The sequence below is a fragment of the Petaurus breviceps genome, unplaced genomic scaffold, assembly GCF_028583685.1.
Source record: "Petaurus breviceps papuanus isolate PSGF00001 unplaced genomic scaffold, PetGlider_PUasm1.0 523, whole genome shotgun sequence".
Lineage (NCBI taxonomy): Eukaryota > Metazoa > Chordata > Mammalia > Diprotodontia > Petauridae > Petaurus > Petaurus breviceps.
In genome coordinates this window covers 235,269-253,182 of record NW_027186356.1, presented here as the reverse complement: position 1 = coordinate 253,182, position 17,914 = coordinate 235,269, and the positions used below count along the sequence as shown (strand labels likewise).

At 47.3% G+C, this 17,914-nt stretch overlaps 1 protein-coding gene across 1 annotated transcript in view; it reads left to right on the top strand.

Annotated features, from left to right (window-relative positions):
• The window catches only part of REEP6 (receptor accessory protein 6), a 20,111-nt gene extending 2,230 nt beyond the window's left edge, over positions 1 to 17,881 (top strand). Inside the window, exons 2-5 of the mRNA XM_069101988.1 lie at positions 15,568 to 15,661; positions 16,251 to 16,389; positions 16,596 to 16,764; positions 17,555 to 17,881. Of these exons, the coding sequence (XP_068958089.1) occupies positions 15,568 to 15,661; positions 16,251 to 16,389; positions 16,596 to 16,764; positions 17,555 to 17,595 (443 nt within the window). The 3' untranslated portion in view covers positions 17,596 to 17,881. The remainder of the gene's footprint in view (positions 1 to 15,567; positions 15,662 to 16,250; positions 16,390 to 16,595; positions 16,765 to 17,554) is intronic.
• Positions 17,882 to 17,914: the final 33 nt, after the last annotated feature.

The following is a 17,914-nucleotide window of genomic DNA, read 5'->3' as shown; positions in this document are numbered from 1 at the left end:
CCCTTCCTGCTACATCAGCAAACCGCAGGACCGCTAGCTCGGCTCAGAAAACCGCAGGACCGCTAGCTCGGCTCAGAAAACCGCAGGACCGCTTTCTCTTGCTCTGCTATGTCAGCACGTCCATGGGGCATGGGAGATCTTTAAATCCCATAACCCTTACAGTGGGGGAGGAGTATTACATCATCTTGCCCTTTGATATGCCCCGGCTTTTGGACTTTGAAAATGCTGTGCCAGGCACGTTGTGAGAGAGGCCATGTTGAAAGTGTGGCCCAGGCAACCATAGGTCTACTAAGCCTGAGGCCAGGCTCTCTCTCCTTGGTTGGGGCCTTCTTCTAGGGAGATCCCCAGATTATCTGTTTCTGGTCCTTCCAGTTGCTTGGTCTGCTCTGGGGCAAGGGGGAGGAGGTGGCTGGCTGCGTGGGACAGAGCACGGAATGGTTCTCCTGCTTTTGTGCTAGGCACTGGCAGACAGCCCTAGGGGCCAAAGCTCAGCCTGGGAGGCAGGGCCAGGGAGTTCAAGTTTGATCTCCGACTGAGCATCCTGTGGGTCAAGGGTAAGGGTAATTCCAGTTCATACAAGCTTCGGGGAGCACTTCCAGTATTCTCTTCCTCCTGGTGCCTCAGATACTTAGTGTACTCCTGACTGACCCTGATTTCAGTTAAATTTGTAAAGCTCTCAATAAGCTTCTCTGTAGTGGCAGGGTGGAGCTAGCATGGGACGTCAAGAAGACCCGAGTTTGAATCTGGTATCAGACACTTAACTGTGTGACCTTGGGCAAGTCATTTAACCTCTGTCTGCCTCAGTTCCCTCATCTGTAAAATGGAGATGTTAATAGCAGGGTTGTTATGAGGATTGACGTCTGTAAATACTGTGTAAACTTTAAAACTGTATACATGCTAGCTACTTGTTACGTATCAATTCATAGATTGTTAGAGCCCAAAGAGACCTCCATTTGGGGTTTTCTTGGCAAAGATGCCTGAATGGTTTACCATTTCCTTCTCCAGCCCATTTTACAAATGAGGAAGCCATTAAGTGACTTGCTCAGGGAGTGTCTCATTGCTAGTAAATGTTTGAGGTCAAATTTGAACTCAGGTCTTCCTGACTCCAGGCTCAGTACCCACCTTGCCGCCCTAGAAGAGACCATATTACCTTGCATTTCCTTATCTCTACAGGTTTCTTCCTCTAGTAGGATGGAAGCTCCATGAGGGCAGTTTGTTGAATTAAATGGAGCATAGCCCAATGCCTTCCCCTCACCATCTCCCCAGTTTTCAGAGAAGACTGAGACCCAGGAAAGTGAAATATCTTATTCATGATTACCCAACTCCCTCAGCTGAGAACAATGTCAATGATAATTGCAATAGATGAGCAAGTTATCGTGGGTAGAGCACAGTTGCTGCCCTGGATACTTATTAATTGTGGCCAGCTGTGCTCACCTCTCTGAGGGTCTTTTTCTATAAAATGAGGGCTATAGCTGCACCCACTTACCTGGGTTGTTGTAGGTCTTGAGTATGTAAAGGCACTTGGAAACCTTGTTCTCTGTAGCAAGATTTTTAAAGTGCTTCATTATATTTATTATTTCCCATTTGAACTTCTGCCTGCAGTGAGACAGATGCTATTATTATTCCCATTTCACAGATGAGGAAAGTGAAGCTCAGTGTGGCTTGCCTGCAGTCACCCTTTTAGCAAGTGGCCAAGAGGGCATTTGAACCCAGGCCTTATTCACTCCAATCCTCCATACTCTTTTCAGTACCCCAAGACACTGAGGTCAACCTGTTCCCAACTGTACGCCACAGAGTGAAGGCCATACCCTCAAGTCAGCAGGACAATTCTGCAACCAGGCGAAAGTCACTATCTCACTCCCCCTAGAAGCTGTTAGAAACTACGATCTTCTTTCCTCAAGCTTAAACACTCCTTCCCCAACCTCTTAGGCGAAGACCTTGCTTCTTACATTTCTGAGAAAATTGAGACCATTGGCATGATTTTCCTCTTCCTTCTCTTTATTTAAGCCCTCCTTGACATCACCCCCCATTCTCACCTCTTTTTTCTCCAGTTCCTTGCCTTCATGGCTCTCTTCTTTATCCACAATCCTTTGCAATCTGACTTCTGCCCAGTCAACCAACTGAAACTTCTCAGTGCAGAGTTTAGCACCCATCTTCTGACTGCCAAATCTGAGGCTCTTTTCTTAGCCCTCATCCTTTCTGGCCTCTTTGCTGCATTTGAACCTGTTGTCTTGAGCCCCTGTTGGTCTCCCCTCTTTGGATTTCTGTGATGCCAGTCCCCATCCTGGTTCTCCTACCTGTCTGACCAAACCTTCTCAGATTTTTTTTGCTGTATCACATTATTCATGTCCTGTTCACTAATTGTGTGTATCCTTCCAAGGCTCTGTCCTGAACCACTTTCTCTTGATAATATACGCTCTGTGTGATCTCAGTGACTGCCATGAACTGTGTATTGGCCATTTCAGACTGAATGTCCCATAGACATCCCAAACACAACCCATCCAGAACAGAACTTTCTTTTTCCTCCCAAACCCAGCTCTCTTTTCACATTTTCTATCAAAGATACCACAATCTCTGTTCTTGGGACCCTTTTAGGAGTTTCCTGGGCCCATCTGGGGCTTGGTGGGGGATCTCCCAATCTCCCAAAGTCATGACCTCATTTGGCAATTTGACTTTCAACCCTTCCCACGTATCCAGTCAGTCTCAAACATTGCTACCACACTTCTAGAAGCTGGCCCTTTCTCTACTCATACAGCTCAAATTCTTTTTACCCCTTACCTAAAGACTACTGCAAAAGCCTGCTGATCAGTCTCCCTGCCTCAGAGCCATCTCCCCTCTAATCCATACAACACACAGCTGACAAAGTGATTTTCCTTAGCCCAGATCTGACCTATTTCATAAACTCCAGGGGCTCTCTCTCACCCCTGAGATGCCATATGTATTCCACTCTAGCTTTTAAAGCCCTTTACAACCTGGCTCTAGCCTCATTATATATTAATCCCCCTCTTGCATCCTACAGTCCAGCCAAACTGGCCTTCCATGACCTTCCACTTATCTCCCCTCTTTTGCCCTGACTATCTCCCGTGCTTGGCATTCACTCTCCCCTCAGCTACATAGAATCCCTTTCTTTTAAGAACACCACCTTTGACCTGAAACTTCATAACCCTTCCCCCCCCCCAATTGGGATTAAGTGACTTGTCTAGGGTCACACAGCTACTAAGCATCCAAGGACAGATTTGAACTCAGGTCTTTCTGACTCCAAAGCCGGTGTTCTATCCACTGCACCACCTAGTGACCCCCATGACCCCTTTTTATTACCTCCCCCTTTACTCTCTTTCTCCCCCCTTCCCCCAGCTTCTGCACATATTTCACAGAATCCTAGACAGAACTAGAGAATACCTTAGAGGTCACCTAATCCTTTCTCCTTTTCCTCATGTGGAAATGAGATGCAGAAAGATGAGATAACTTGCTGAGTTAGTTAAACAGAACCCAGAGCAGAACTAGCATTTGAACCCAAGTCCTCTGACTTCAAATTCAACCCTTATTCCATTGAAGAACCAACAAGTATATGTCTCCTACCCTGCTAGAATGCCGGCGTCTCTAGAGGAGAGATTGCTTCATTCTTCTGGCCTTTGTAGCCTGAGTGCTTAGCACTGTGCTTGGTAGATGTTAATCAGTGTTTGTAGATCCCAGGCCTCGTAAGGCCTAACCCTGGGCTCTTTCTGTGCCTTCCTAGATTCCCCCGGCCTTTGCATTCCCCTATTCATACTTACATAGTTTGCTGTTGGGAGTGGTCATTCCCTCCTCTGAGGCCTTTAGGAGCTAACAGTACATGGCCAGGCCAGCCACCAAGCTTTTCAGCTTTAATACAAGCTGCCTTAGCTTGCACTCCATTGACAAGTCTTTGAGAACTCAAGCCACTGCTTCATGAGGACAGTGTGGAGTCATTCAGTCAGGAAGCCTTTGTTAGTGCACTTTCTTGGTGCCAGGCCCAGGACAAGGCACTGGTAACTGAGGAAGAGCAAAAACCATCCCCATCCTTAAGGAGCTCACATCCCAGCAGAAGAAGCAACGTGCAAACAAGAAGGTAGATACAAGCACTATTCAGGGCCAATGGGAGGTAACGTAAAAGGGAAGGGCAGGGGCTGGCTAGGTGGTACAGTGAATAGAGCACCAGCCCTGGAGTCAAGAGGACCTGAGTTCAAATCTGGCCTCAGACACTTAACACAAAAACTAGCCGTGTGACCATGGGCAAGTCACTTAACCCCAGTTGCCCTCAAAAAAAAAAAAAGGAGGGGACGCGAAGCAGGGGAGAACAGGAGGGGCCTCCTGGAGAAGGTGGAGTTTGAAGTGAGTCTTAGAAGTCCCAGGCTGGGTTCTGGCACCTAGGGCTATCTAACTGGAGGCAGAGGTGAAGTGTGGGAGAGAGTGTTCTAAATATGAAGGGAATCGGGAGATAGATGTGCAGTTAGTATTTGTTGTTGTTCAGGCATTTCAATCGTGTCAGACTCTTCATGACCTGATTTGGGGCTTTCATGGTGGAAATATTGGAATGGTTAGCCATTTCTCCTCCAATTCATTTTGCAGATGAGGAAACTGAGACAAGCAGGGTGAAGTGACTTACCCAGGGTCACACAGCTAGTAAGTGTCTGAGGTCACATTTGAACTCAGGAAGAATCAACCGTGCCACCTAGCTAGGTATTGCTAATTGATAATCATCAAACATGTGGAAGGAGAGTAAAGTGTAATGGGGAAATATATGAGGAGGCAAGGTGATAAAGACTTTAAAAATCAAACAGAACCTTTCATATTTGATCCTAGAAGATTTTAGCAAGGAAGATCATTGCTAGCTGTTGCAATCCCACACATCCTTCAGAACCTAGCTGAGATGCTGCCTCCTCTCCCCTCCCCAAACCTCCCCCAACTCCCCTTCCCCCCACCCTCTCAGCTGAGAACTTTGCCCGATATTTCACTGAAAAAATGGAGAGCTTCCTCTCCTCCCTTCCTTATCTCCTATGACTCAGATGCCTCCTGCCCCACTCTTCTCCTTCACCTTCATCTCATGTGAAGTAGTGGTCTCCTTATCAAGACCAACCTTTCTACCCTCCCCTCCCTCTATCATCCCCACTCTCACTTATTTTCAATCTCTCCCTGTCTGCTGGCTCCTTCCCTATTGCCTACATACCTGCCCATGTCTCCCCCAGCCTAAAAAGCCTCTCACTTGATCATCACTCTCATTAACTAGCTCCCTGTCTCTCCTCCCTTTTGCAGCCTATCTCCTTGAAAAGGCTGTCAGGAACAGGTGCATTCACTTCTCTCACTGTCCTCTTAATCCCTTACAGTCTGGTTTCTGAGTTTATCATTCCACCGAAACTGCTCCCTCCAAAGGACCCACTGATCCCAGCAGCACTTTCTCAATCCTCATGCTCCTTGACCTTTCTCCAGCCTTGGACACTGGTAGTCACTCTCTTTAGTTTTGCAGGACACCGCTCTCTCCTGCTTCTCAAGACAGGCTTCCCCCTGGGTTTCTTTTTGGGATTTTCATCCAGGTCACATTTGTTAGCTGCAGCTATCCCCCACGGTTCTGTCCTGAACCCTCTTTTCTCCTTTTCTACTGTTTCCCTTGGTGACCTGCCTCATCAACCACCATGGATTCAATTATCTCTTGCTGGTAAATTCTCAGATCTTCTTAGCTAGCCCTAACCTCTCTGCTGGCCTCCTGTCTCACATCTCCAACTGCCTATTAGACATCTTGAACTAAATGTCCAATAGATACCTCAAGCTCAGCGTGTCCAGAACTCAATTCATTATCTTTTCTACCCCCAAAAAAAACCTCCCCTCTTCCAAACTTCCCTATTCCTGTTAAGGACACCACCATCCTCCCAGTCCCCCAGGATTACAACCTGGGTGGTTATCTTTAATTCCTCACTATCTCTCACCCTCCCATGTCCAATCGTTTGCCAGGGCCTGTAGATTCCCCTTTGTCTCCTCTAACACTGCCACCATGTTGGTGCAGGCCCTATCACTGCAATCCTTGGATTATTGTAATAACCTGCTCCTTGGTCGGCCTGCCTGCCACAAGTCTCTCCCCACTCAAATTATCTTCTGATGTGATTTTTCCTAAAGCACCAGTCTGACTATGTCATCTTTCTGCTCTGTAAACTGTAGCGGCAACCTGGTTTTTTCCAGAATAAAATATACCATCCTCCCTGGCATCCCGGCCTTGGGACCCTCCCTTTCCAGTTTCTATATACCTTATCCAACCCTGCATACTGTTTGATCCAATGACCCTGGCTGGCCTCTTTGCTATTCCTCTGGGCTCTGGACATTTTCACAGGTCCTGGAATGCTCTCCCTCCTCATCCCTGCCTCCTGACTTCCATCATGGCCTAGTTAAAATCCCACCTTCTACCCAAAGTCTTGTCTCTTCTATGGCACTATATAATCGTCCTTGTTAGACCAGAAACTCTCTGGACAGGAATTCATGCCTCTTTTCCCCTCACAGAAACTTCCAAGGGGTAGGTGCTCAGCGACAGATGAAACTCCTAAATTCCAGTTGCAAAGGAACCAATCTCTTTAGAAAGAGCCCACTCTACTAAAAGGGTGGATTCCCCAGGCCTAACCTTCTGTTACCAGGTACCTAACCCTGGACAATGGAGAGGATTTAGATCAAATACCTGAGATTTAATTAAGTCAATTGTTGAGTGCTTGGGGCCTTTTTATTTTCCTTCCCTAAAATGAAGAGATTGAACTAAAGTGGGGGGGAGAGGGCTCTAATCTTTTTCCATTCTGGATCTTTTTGGCAATCAGTCTGTCTAGTGAAACCTTATGGATCTCTTCTCAGAACAATGTTTTTAAATATATATATAGTAAAAACCATAGGTTTACCAAGGAAAGCAATTATGTTGACAGTTATCTTGAAGTATTTTTTTTTTGGAGAGGGGAAGGTAGGGCAGTTGGGGTTAAGTGACTTGCCCAAGGTTACACAGCTAGTTTTGTGTGTGTGTGTGTTAAGTGTCTGAGGCCATATTTGAACTCAGATCCTCCTGACTCCAGGGCCAGTGCTCTATTCACTGTGCCACTTAGCCGCCCCTATTGAAGTATTCTTTAAAAATAAGTGCACAGACCCTAACTTAAGAGAATCCCTGCAGCAGCCAGATGGATAGAGTGCCAGGCCTTGAGTTAGGCCTCAGACATTACTAGCTATGAGACTCCAGGCCAGTCACTTAAGCTTTGTCTATCTTAGTTTCCTGTTCTGTAAAATTGGGGATAATAACAATAGCATCTACAGCCCAGGGTGGTTGTGAGAATGAAATAAGATCATATTTTTAAAGCACTTTGTAAATACCTGAAGTGCTAAATAAATGCTGACTCATTATTTTTAATTGTAAGGATGGATCCTGGAGTTTTTGCCATCCCTGACATTCTGTGTTCTAAGGACCTTTCCAGCTCTGTTACTTTAATTTCTAAGGTCCCTCTCCTGTCTTGACATTCAAATTAAGGTCAACTAACATTCATTAAGAAGAGGGCATCTAGGTGGCTCAGCGAATTGAGCACTGAGCCTTCAGTCAGGAAGACCTGAGTTCAAATCCTGTCTTAGATACTCACTAGCAATGTGACCCTGGGCAAGTCACTTAACCTCTATTTGCCTTAATCCACTGGAGAAGGAAATGACAAACCACTCTAGTATCTTTGCCTAGAAAACCTCACAAATAGCATGGTCTGTGGGATCGCAGAAGAGTCACACAACTGAACACAAACAGCAAGAAAAATGTGCCCCGTGTTGTGCTGGTGATACAAAGACCTAACTAAAGACAGTCCCTGCCCTCGAGTAGCTTCCTTTCTGTTGTCTTAAGAGTTCTAGAATTCTCTTTGCTGGGAATGAGTCTTTCAGACTCTCTAGAGGAACTGGTTCTGCTTGAGCCAGCCTCCCTTTAAGGGACCATTCTGGGTGAGAAATGCAAGTGTCAGTTTATTTTTATTGATATTTGTTAAACCCTGGAGCAAGGCCTCTTAGTCTCTCTGAGGGCAAGGACATTGTTGTCTCTGGTGTATTTTAGCTAAGTCAATATTACTGGCCGCCTCCCTAACTGATTGTATGTCTCTGTGCCTTTCTAGCCTTCATTTCACAAAGAAACTAGCAGGCCAGCTGGTCCTGGACTGGGGCCCAGAGGGCCACCTGGCCCTGACCTGCCTGCAAACTGTTTTCCTTGGCACTTAGAACATTAGTTCTAAATTTGAAAGAAAAGAACCAGTCTTAGTGGGAAGGACTGGAGCCTTTGAGGAAGGGCCTGAGGGAAATCTGGAGGGGGGAGGAGGAAGAGGAGGAAGGGGTCTGACCAACTACCAGCCCCTGTGGCAGACCTGAGATCTTGGAGTGGTGAACTTGCCCCCTCTGGGTTTTCATTTCCCCATTTGTCATAGGAGGGAGGTGCTTTGTTTTATAGTACCTTCCCCCTCTGACTTAAGTTCCCTATTTGAAGTTCCCTTATGGGCTCTGAACTTTGAGTTCTATCTTAACTCTAGGAGGGTAGGTACTGTTATTAGTCCCCTTTTACAGATAAGGAAGTAGAGGCAGATTAAATGACTTGCCCAGCTGTTAAGTGTCTGAGGCTGGATTTGAACTCTCGGCTCCCTGACTCCAGACCCAGCGCTCTTTTTTATTCACTGTCTCTGGTGAATATTGGTCTGATCAGCCACAGTGGGACACACTGCGACTTGACTCTAGCACAGTGATATCAAACGGCAACAACCAACCAATCTCTTCACTGTCCCACCTGTGTGGCCATGGACCAGGCGCTTGACCTTCCAGTCTTAGTCCTCAGATCCTCAAATGGATCAGAGATCGAAGAGGTGGAAGGGACCTTAGAGGCTAAGTGACTTGCCCATTCTGTCTGCTACAAACAAGCCCACATCTCCCCTATCCTGAAAAAACCCTCACTTGATCCTCCCAACCCCGATAACTATTGTCCTGTATCTTCTCTGCCTTTTGTAGCTAAAACTCCTCCTCTCCTGTTAACCCCTCACAATCTGGCTTCCAACCTTGTTCCACTTAAGCTGCTCTCCACCAAATCCAGTGGTCAACCTCTGCAGCCCTAGACATTGTTGTTTACCCTCTTCTTTATATTAATCTTCTCTGGGTTCTCCTCCTACCTATCTGACCACTGCTTCTCTTTGTTGCTAGATTCCCTTTCCAGATCATCCTTCTAAACATGGGTGTCCCTCAGTGCGTCTAAAACGGAACTCATCCTCTTTCCCCCAAACCCTCCTCTCTCCTACCTTCCCTATTACCTTATGCTCCTGGATTCCTCACTATCTCTCACACTCCCCTCCAATATCTAATCTGCTGCCAAGGATTGTTGATTTCACCTCTGCAGCATCTCTCAAATTTGCCCCCTTCTCTCCTGACTGCCACAATCTGGACATATGGAGTTGAAGATGTCCCCTGGATATCCAGTTGTCTGAAAGGCAGGTGGAGATGTGAGATTGGGGCAGGAAAGGGAGATTTGAGTCATTAGCATAGAGATGGTCATTAAATCCATGGGAGCTGATTAGATCACCAAGTTGTATAGAAGGAGAACCTTGAGGGATGCCTGTGGTTAGAGGGAAGAAACAGACAGAAGTGATCAGAGAGGGAAGGGGAGAACCAGGAGAAAGTGGGGTCTCCCCAATCAAGTTCCTTCTCTTTGAGCCACTGAAGTGATTTTCCTAAAGCAGTGATCCAGTTCATGTCACACCTTCTTCCTCCTCCCCCCTCCTCACACTCACATTAACTCCTGTGTCTTCCTATTATTTCCAAGAGCAAATACAGAATGGCATTGGTTGGCATTTAAAACTCTTCCTAACCTAGCTTCCTCCTAACTTTTCCATGTACATGTGCTACACTCTTTGATCCAGTGACATTGACCTCCTTCTCTTCTATCTCTGTCTATGGGCATTTTCTCTGCCCATCCCCCCCCCCCCATCCTGGAATGCTCTCCCACGCTCTCACCTATGACTTCCCTGGCTTCCTTTAAGTCCAAACTAAAATCCTACCTTCTACAGGAAACCCTTTTTAATAACTGATTCTAAGGACTCTTCTCACCTCTCTCACCTCTGACTTTGTTCTAAGGGCTCTCCCAACTTTAACATTCTCTGATACCCCTTATAACCTTGAAATGGTAATCTTATGGGGTGTCAGGCATCTTAACATAACCATGGCCCTTATGTACTGAGCCCATATCACTGGGCAAAGAGAGACCCAAATCTGCCCTTTTGGCTTCCTATGTAGGAGCCGAAAGCCTGGGGTCCATCACCAAAGTGGCTATTGTGACTGACCAGCGGGGCTGAGTCTGGCCCTCACTGGTCTTTTAGCTTCTTCAGACCTCCTTCCTCCACCCTGGGTTTGCTTATCAAGGTGACTTACCAAGGCATTAAGTGGGACTTGGGGTTTACACCCTGGAAGCCAGCTCTGCTGGGAGAAGGGTGATTGGTAAAGACTAAGGGGTTTAGTTATATTCTCCCCTCCCTCTGCCCTTGACTAGCTCTGGTATTAGTATTTAAGGAGATTTCCTTTCCCCTGGGGCTAAGAGAATCTTAATCTGAAGGGTTGGGGGTGGGAGGGGATCTGAGGGGCCTTTTTTTCCTCTAATTCCTCTGGGTCTGGGAGCCAAAAGGCCACCCTGCTGGGGAGAAGGGAAGTGGGAGGAAGGGGTGGCCTGATTCTTTGCTGCCTAGGCAATGGAAAGGTTTTATGAAAGCCTCCGTTGATTGATTTCTTTCTCCTAGCACCACCCTTTGAGGAACACTGGTCCTGGAGTCAGGAGGGGCTATTTCTGTAGTTGCTGGGGAAGGAAACAAGCATTTATTAAGTGCCTACTGAACGCTTTACAAACATGATGATCTCCTTTGATCCCCACGACAATTAGATCCCATAATACTAGACACTATCATGATTGCCATTTTGCAGCTGAGGAATCCAGGATTACCTAGTTATCTATTCATCAGTGTCATAACCACTTCATGTCCTGATCTTCATTTCCATCTAACTTTCCTATTTTTGGTTAGTGGATCACGGGAGATGGAAAACTTTAATTTTTGGCAGCATTTTGACATAAAGTTCAATGATATTAGAAAAAGACCCAAGATTCCATTTTGCAACATCCTTGGGCCATAGTCTATCAAAACCCACAAATAACACTTTGGACTTGATGCAGCGAAAGAGACCTGGGCATCATCTTCGTAGAGATGGTAGCCGGAGCCACAGGAGTGATTGAGATTGTTGAGGAGCAGGTAGAGAGGGGAAATGGAGACACAGTATCTCTAGCAGAGGAAGCAGAGAGTATTCAAAAAGAGGGACATGTTTTTATTTGTGAGCTTTTAAAATTCCTTTTTAAAATTATAAGTTTGAGATGAGGAAACTGAGTCAGAGGTTAGGTAACTTGCCCAGGGTCACACAGCTAGGTAGTCACTGAGCCCAGTTTTTAACTAGGTTCTTTCTGACTCCAGTCCCAGCACAGTTATCTCCAATGAGCATGAAGAATTGAACCCAATGCCTCCTCCTCAGACATTTACTAGCTGTGTAGCCATGTGAACCTGCTGCTTCAGTTCCCTCTTCTGCAAAAAGTGGACAATGAGAGCATCTGCCATAGGGTTGTTATGAGGCTTGGAGGAGTGTATGTAAAGTGTTTTGCAAATATTATTTATTATTTATCAAGCGCATTTTAGGCACTGGAGAAAGGAAGGCAGAATATAGTCCCTACCCTCAATGATCTTTTGCATTCCACTGGGGATATGAGTACTTCCCTCCAACTGTGCAGTTAGCAAGGAGTAGATTGAGCCTCAGTTTCCCCACCTGTGAAATGGGCATAACAATAAAGTCTACCCTGTGGGCTGTTGTGAGGATCAAATGAGATTCTGTGTTTAAAATGCCACGCAAATATAAGTATCATTAAAAACACTATCAGAGTCACTAAATGGAATCTTCCCTAGTTTCTTTTTCCTATTCAATCTAGGGCCCAGCTCCTTGATCCATCTGTAATCCCTACCTAATCATTCAACAAGCATTTATTATTTCATTGTGCCAGACCCTGTGCTAAGAATTTATAATGCTCCTAAATATCTTCCCTCAGGGGGCATTCTAATGAGATAATCTATAAATTAGAACTTGCAAGATAGAGAGTAGATTGAAAGTAACTTTAGAGCTAGGCAGCACAGTGGAGAGAGTGCTGGGCTTGGAGTTAGGATCTGAGTTCAAATCTCAGTCTCAGACACTTGCTATCTGTGTGACCCTGGGCAAGTCACTTAATCCTGTCTGCCTCAGTTTCCCCATCTGTAAAATGAGCTGGAGAAGGAAATAGCAAACCACTCCAGTACCTTTGTTGAGAAAACCCCAAATGGTGTCCCAAAGACTGAAACTTCTGCATAACAGCAACAAAAATCTTAGAAGGGATGGCACTATCAGCTGGAGAGACCAGAAAAGGCCTCCTGAAGGAAGAAGCCAGAAACTCTTTAAGAGTTGGTGGTTAGGAGGGAGAGTGTGCCAGGTATGGGAAACAGCCTATGCAAAGGCATGGAGATGGGAGGTGAAGTGTCATGTTCAAGGAACACCATGTGAGGCCAGTATAGCTGGTTCATGGAGAAGCGGATGTAGGGAGACTGGAAAGGTAGGAATGGTGCATTCTCTGATTACATGCTCCCCTACTCAGTGACTGTGGACCTCATTGAGGACGGCCTAGAGTGAACTTCAGCTTTCACCTACCAACCAACTGGAACATGTGGGGGGAAGGGGGGAGCCGGAGAGCCGGGGAGCCGGGGAGCGGCAGTGACTCACCATCCTTGGAAAATGCTTCTCCCATAGGTCTCCTACCTGGTTCTCTTGATCTAATCATTCCCTGATGGTGCTGAACCTTAGCCTAGTATAATAAGCCAGACCTGATGATCAGACAGTTATCTGGGTAGTTGCATTTATCAAGGAATCCGAAAGCACGGAAGGCCCCCATGCTGTGTTGGAAGCTGTACGTTGCATTCCTGAGCCCAGAGCATTTATAGTCCACAAACAGTAAACCCAAGGATGGAAGCCGTCATCTCCGCTGTAGAAAAGCATTTGTGGATCCGTTGTTAAAAGTTTTATCTGGGCCGCCCTGGCCGTGAAAGCTATTGCATAGATTATTCTCATGCGGATTTTTTAAAGGCAACAAGCATTTATTAAGTGTATGCCAGGCCCTGGAAATAAGAAGAAAAACAAAATAAAAAACTGGCCCAGCCCTCAGTGAGCTCACCTTCTGTTGGAGGAGAAAAGAGGGCAAAAATACCCTCTGCAGATTTTCCCCAGCCCCTGGTCATTTAGGATCCACCTCTTTCCAGATTTCTTCAAAATAGATCCTTCAATGTTTTCAGAATGAAAAGTTCATTCTTGAGTTCAAATCTGGCCTCAGACACTTACTGGCTCTGTGATCCCGCTTAAGTCCCTTCGCCCTGTTTGCCTCAGTTTCCTCATCTGTAAAATGAGCTGGAGAAGGAAATGGCCATCCACTCCACTGAAAACAACTGAACAACAAATCCCCTGTCATTGGTGATGAATAGCTCACTGAGAAACACTGGGAGATTTGTACCATTTCCCTTCCTTTGTTGTCCTTCCGGTTTCATCTAGAAATCCTTTTGGGATGATCAGTTAGTTCCCTACCAAACTCCCCTCCAACCTGTTTTCTGTCCTTCCCTACCCTCTTGTTCATCCTCTTCCTCCAGGGTATTCTGCAAAGGAGTTTAGACCAGTTGTCTCTGGTGACCAAATCTTTCCCTTTGGTCAGGAGATCTTTATTTATCCCACTGGAGCTTTTGAAGGAATGGGTGATAATCAGAATCGCTGATGTCTTACCCTCTCTCCAGTTCTCCATTTCTGCCATCAATAACTTATTTTAACAGATCAGGCTAGAGCTGTTGTGACTGCATGTAGTGCGATATCTTTCTTGGTTGCCTTTTCATTTGGTATTTCTTTTGATCCTTGATGACCTGACTGCACACAGTTAGCTAGCTGACCCATGGATAGGCTCCCTCATAGGTAAACGATCCTTTCCTAGATAAGATTTAGCGAGTAGTGCTCACCATGTCTAGGGCCCAAAAATAATACCATTTTTTGAGGGGGTGGGGGAAGGACTCATGAGACATGAGTACAAGGGTACTGAGCAACCTAGAAGTCTTTCCTCTTAATCTTAAACCATATTCTCTGACAGTTTTTGATCTCTTTCCCTGTGCCTGCTTTCACACTGAAATCACCACCTAGCTTTCTGGGCCCCTTCATCCTTTGGAGCAGATGACCCTTAAATTGCATTTCTCTTTAGTCTTCTTTTTGCTTCTGACCACTCCAAGGCAAGGTGAAATTATTTTCCACAAAAAAAATTCAAAATTTAGTTTTTGCCTTTGAGGACAGAGTAAAACTACTTCAGTTGTTTCTTCATGAAGAAGTTGTGAATCTTCTTTCCAGATGGTGACAGTGTCCTTGTATCTTCTGGTCAGTTAGTCAGCGAGCATTTATGAAGAGCCTATTAGGTGCCACTGTGCTAAGGGATGGAGATAAAGAAAACAGCAAGAGAGTGGGGCAGCCAGGTAGCTCAGCGAGTAAGAGCACCGGCTCCAGTGTCCAGTGTCGGGATGACCTGGGGATCGAATCCGGGCTCAGACACTTAGCACCACACCCAGAAATAACTGGCCGTGTAACCTTGAGCAAGTTACTTAACCCCGATTGCTAAAAAAGAAAACAGAGTAATCGCTGCCTTCAGGGACCTTACACTCCAATGGGACAGGCAACGTACAAAAATTGTGAATCTAAGATCTGTGCTGGGCGAATAGATGAGAATGTTGATACTGACAAGATTCAGTCCCTCTGATTCTGTTGGTCATTGAACAAGGATCTCTCCTGGAGGTCACCAGTAGTTAGGTTAATATTTATAGATGGTCTAAAAACTGATTCTTAGGAATCCTCCGTTTTCTGCCGTGGTCACACAGGATTGGGGAGGGCCATTTTGTGATTCTGCTGTGTCCCACAGGCTGCCAAACCTGATGAGGTGTATTGGCTGGTCCTTGGGCAGATTTAGCTTGGCATCAGGACAGTACCTGGAACCTCTTCAGCTTGGAAGAATCTGCCAGACATCGTATTCAGCTGGCCTGGCCTTCCAAAGACCCAGGGTCACCCACACACCATGAGAGAGCATCAACAGAGAGTTTATGTGTTTGAACACTGCTTCCATTAACGGGGCTTAGGAACTGCCCAGCAGACTCTGACAGTGTCAGAGCTGGGAGGAAAGGCCTGTGAAACACAAGGGTGGAGCTGGTGAGACCCTGAGACCTTTGAATGTCAGAGAAGACCCTTCAAGTTCACAGAGCCTGATTCTCTCATTTTAAAGATAAGGCATCGAGGGCCAGGGGAGGTGTTGTGAGAGGGGGTAGTAGTGCCTGGCCTGAGTGAGTGAGTCACAGAGCTGGGTTCTGAACCCAGTATTCCTCGTGTGGTGGGAAGGCTGGGGAGATAGAACTCTCAGTGAAAGTCCTCTGGTCCCCTCCCCCTCACTCTCCTCCTCTTCCTTCCCTGCAGGTTCCATTGCTTTCGTGGCCCTCTATCTCATCTTTGGCTATGGTGCCTCCCTCCTCTGCAATCTCATCGGATTCATCTACCCAGCATATGCCTCGTAAGTGGGATCCCTGGCTTGGACTAGCCCTTGGCTAGTCGGGCTGGTTGAGACTCCGTGAGTTCCCCCAGAGGGTCCTTAACCCAGAAGACTGATCTGCCAGTAGCAGATTAGAAACTGCCCTGGAGTGGGTGCATTGGGCAAGGGGGAGGAGGAAGAACAGGGGCCCTTGCTCTCAAGGAGTCCAGGAGACAGCAGGCTGATCAGTCTCGTAGGCTATTCAGAGAAGAGGACCAGTCCTGGCTGGCTGCCTTTTGGGGAGTCCTACCGAGGTCTCTGTGCTGCCAAGTACTTGTTTCTTATAACTCAGATGTGTCCTACAGCAGAGCTAAGTAGAATGGTTAGGGCTGGCAGGGTACCAGGTAATCATGTTGAGTGAATTAGGCTTTTAGAGGAAGGGATGGATGGTAGATAGGGGAAAAGAAACCCCAAGACTCTTTTGACACTGCCCCCCCCCAGCTGCTTCCTCTCAGTCCCCTCCACCCTAATGCTACTTTCCCCTTGCCTTACTTTGTTGAGGTCCCACAATCTAAGCCTGAATGGTGGGCCAGGGTCCTGGGCACCCATTCCCTGCTTTCTCTTTCCACAGCATCAAGGCCATTGAAAGCCCCAACAAAGATGATGATACCATCTGGTTAACCTACTGGGTGGTATATGGCATATTTGGCTTGGCTGAGTTTTTCTCGGACATCTTCCTTTTCTGGTTTCCCTTCTACTATGCAGGAAAGGTAACCAATGGTCCTAATTGGGGGGGGGGGACTTTTCCTGTTCTGAGAGTAGAGGGATGGGGTGGGTAGGATCTAAAAGTCAGCTGTGATAGGTGGGGGGAGATCTGATCTCTGACCTCAGGGAATCCTTTGGGAGAGGTTGGGGGGTGGGTGGCAGTGAAAGGTTCTGTGTGGGCCACACCAACTCTTGCCCCTGCCTCGTCCAGTGTGCCTTCTTGCTATGGTGCATGCTTCCAGTAGCCTGCAATGGCTCCCAGATCCTGTACCATCGCCTGATCCGCCCCATCTTCCTGAGACACCAGGCTTCCATGGACAGCCTGGTGACAGAGCTGAGTGGACGAGCCCTAGACACAGCAGCCCATCTGACCCGGGAAGGTGAGCCCCTTTGCCATTCCTTCTCCCCCAACGCCTTTGGCCTCTTGCTTGGACACTCTGTCCGGCCTGTGCTTCTGCTTGCACCTCCTTACTGTCTCTGTCTCTACCTGTCTCTGTCTCTGTCATGCTCTCGGGATCCAGTCCTCCAGGCCTTGGCTAACAGTCGGACGGTGCTGACCTCCCAGGTGGCTCCTCAGCTCCCTCCAGAGTCTCCGTATGTAACTTACCTTGCCCACCCCATGCCAAGGGTGTCATGGCCAGGATATGGGGGGTGGAGGGAATTCACGAAAAGAAGATTTGTGGCACAGGAAGGAAGGGGCCTGGCCTGGGCATCAGGAGGATTGCTTCTTGTCTCAGCTAACTCATTCTGTGTCCTTGGGCAACTCATTTCCTGCTTTTTTCCTGCTCTGAGCATTTAATCGATGGTAGGGGGTGGGGGGTGGGCGTGGAGGGCCCCTCCACCTCCAGGCTCTCCTGGTGGCAGCTCTGAGCCAGAGAAGGAATGAGAAGTCTATCCCATCCCAAGCACTGTTGCATGTGTTGGGGAGTCAGGATGGACCAGCCCTTTGGGGATGAGCCCTGGGTGTCAAAGATGGGGGGGTTACCATTTGATCTGAGGGTACTGGGCACCAATGGGACCAGTTCTCCAGTTTTGGTACTGGGGGTGGCAGGTCCCTTTTTTCCTGTTTGACTTGTGATTTTGGGGGTAAAGATTTCAGTCTTTATTTAGCACCCCTATCACAGATTATTCCCTCTCCCAAAGTCTTACCTGTGTCCCCTCCTCCTCCAGCAACCAAGGCAGGCATGATTCACCCCCAGAAGAATAAGTGAAGAGATCACTCCTGAGCCAGAAGCTTCAAATGACTGGACACCCTCCTCCCAGCCCCTTCAGCATCATGGGACCCTGGCCCCCCATCCAGGCTCCTCTTTAAGCAGCCAATGCCTCCCAGCTGTACGGCTCCACCCAACCTCCATCCTCTTGGGTCTTAGGGCATTAAAGAAGTCTCCCTAGTCTGGGAGGTGGGATGGGCATGGGGGGACCTCTGCCCATTTAGGATCCACCAGCACCTGCTAAGGGGCCCTGCTAGCCCTCGAACTGTTCTAAGTATACCATTAACCATTTGCCTCTGGCCCCCCACCACTGGCCTCC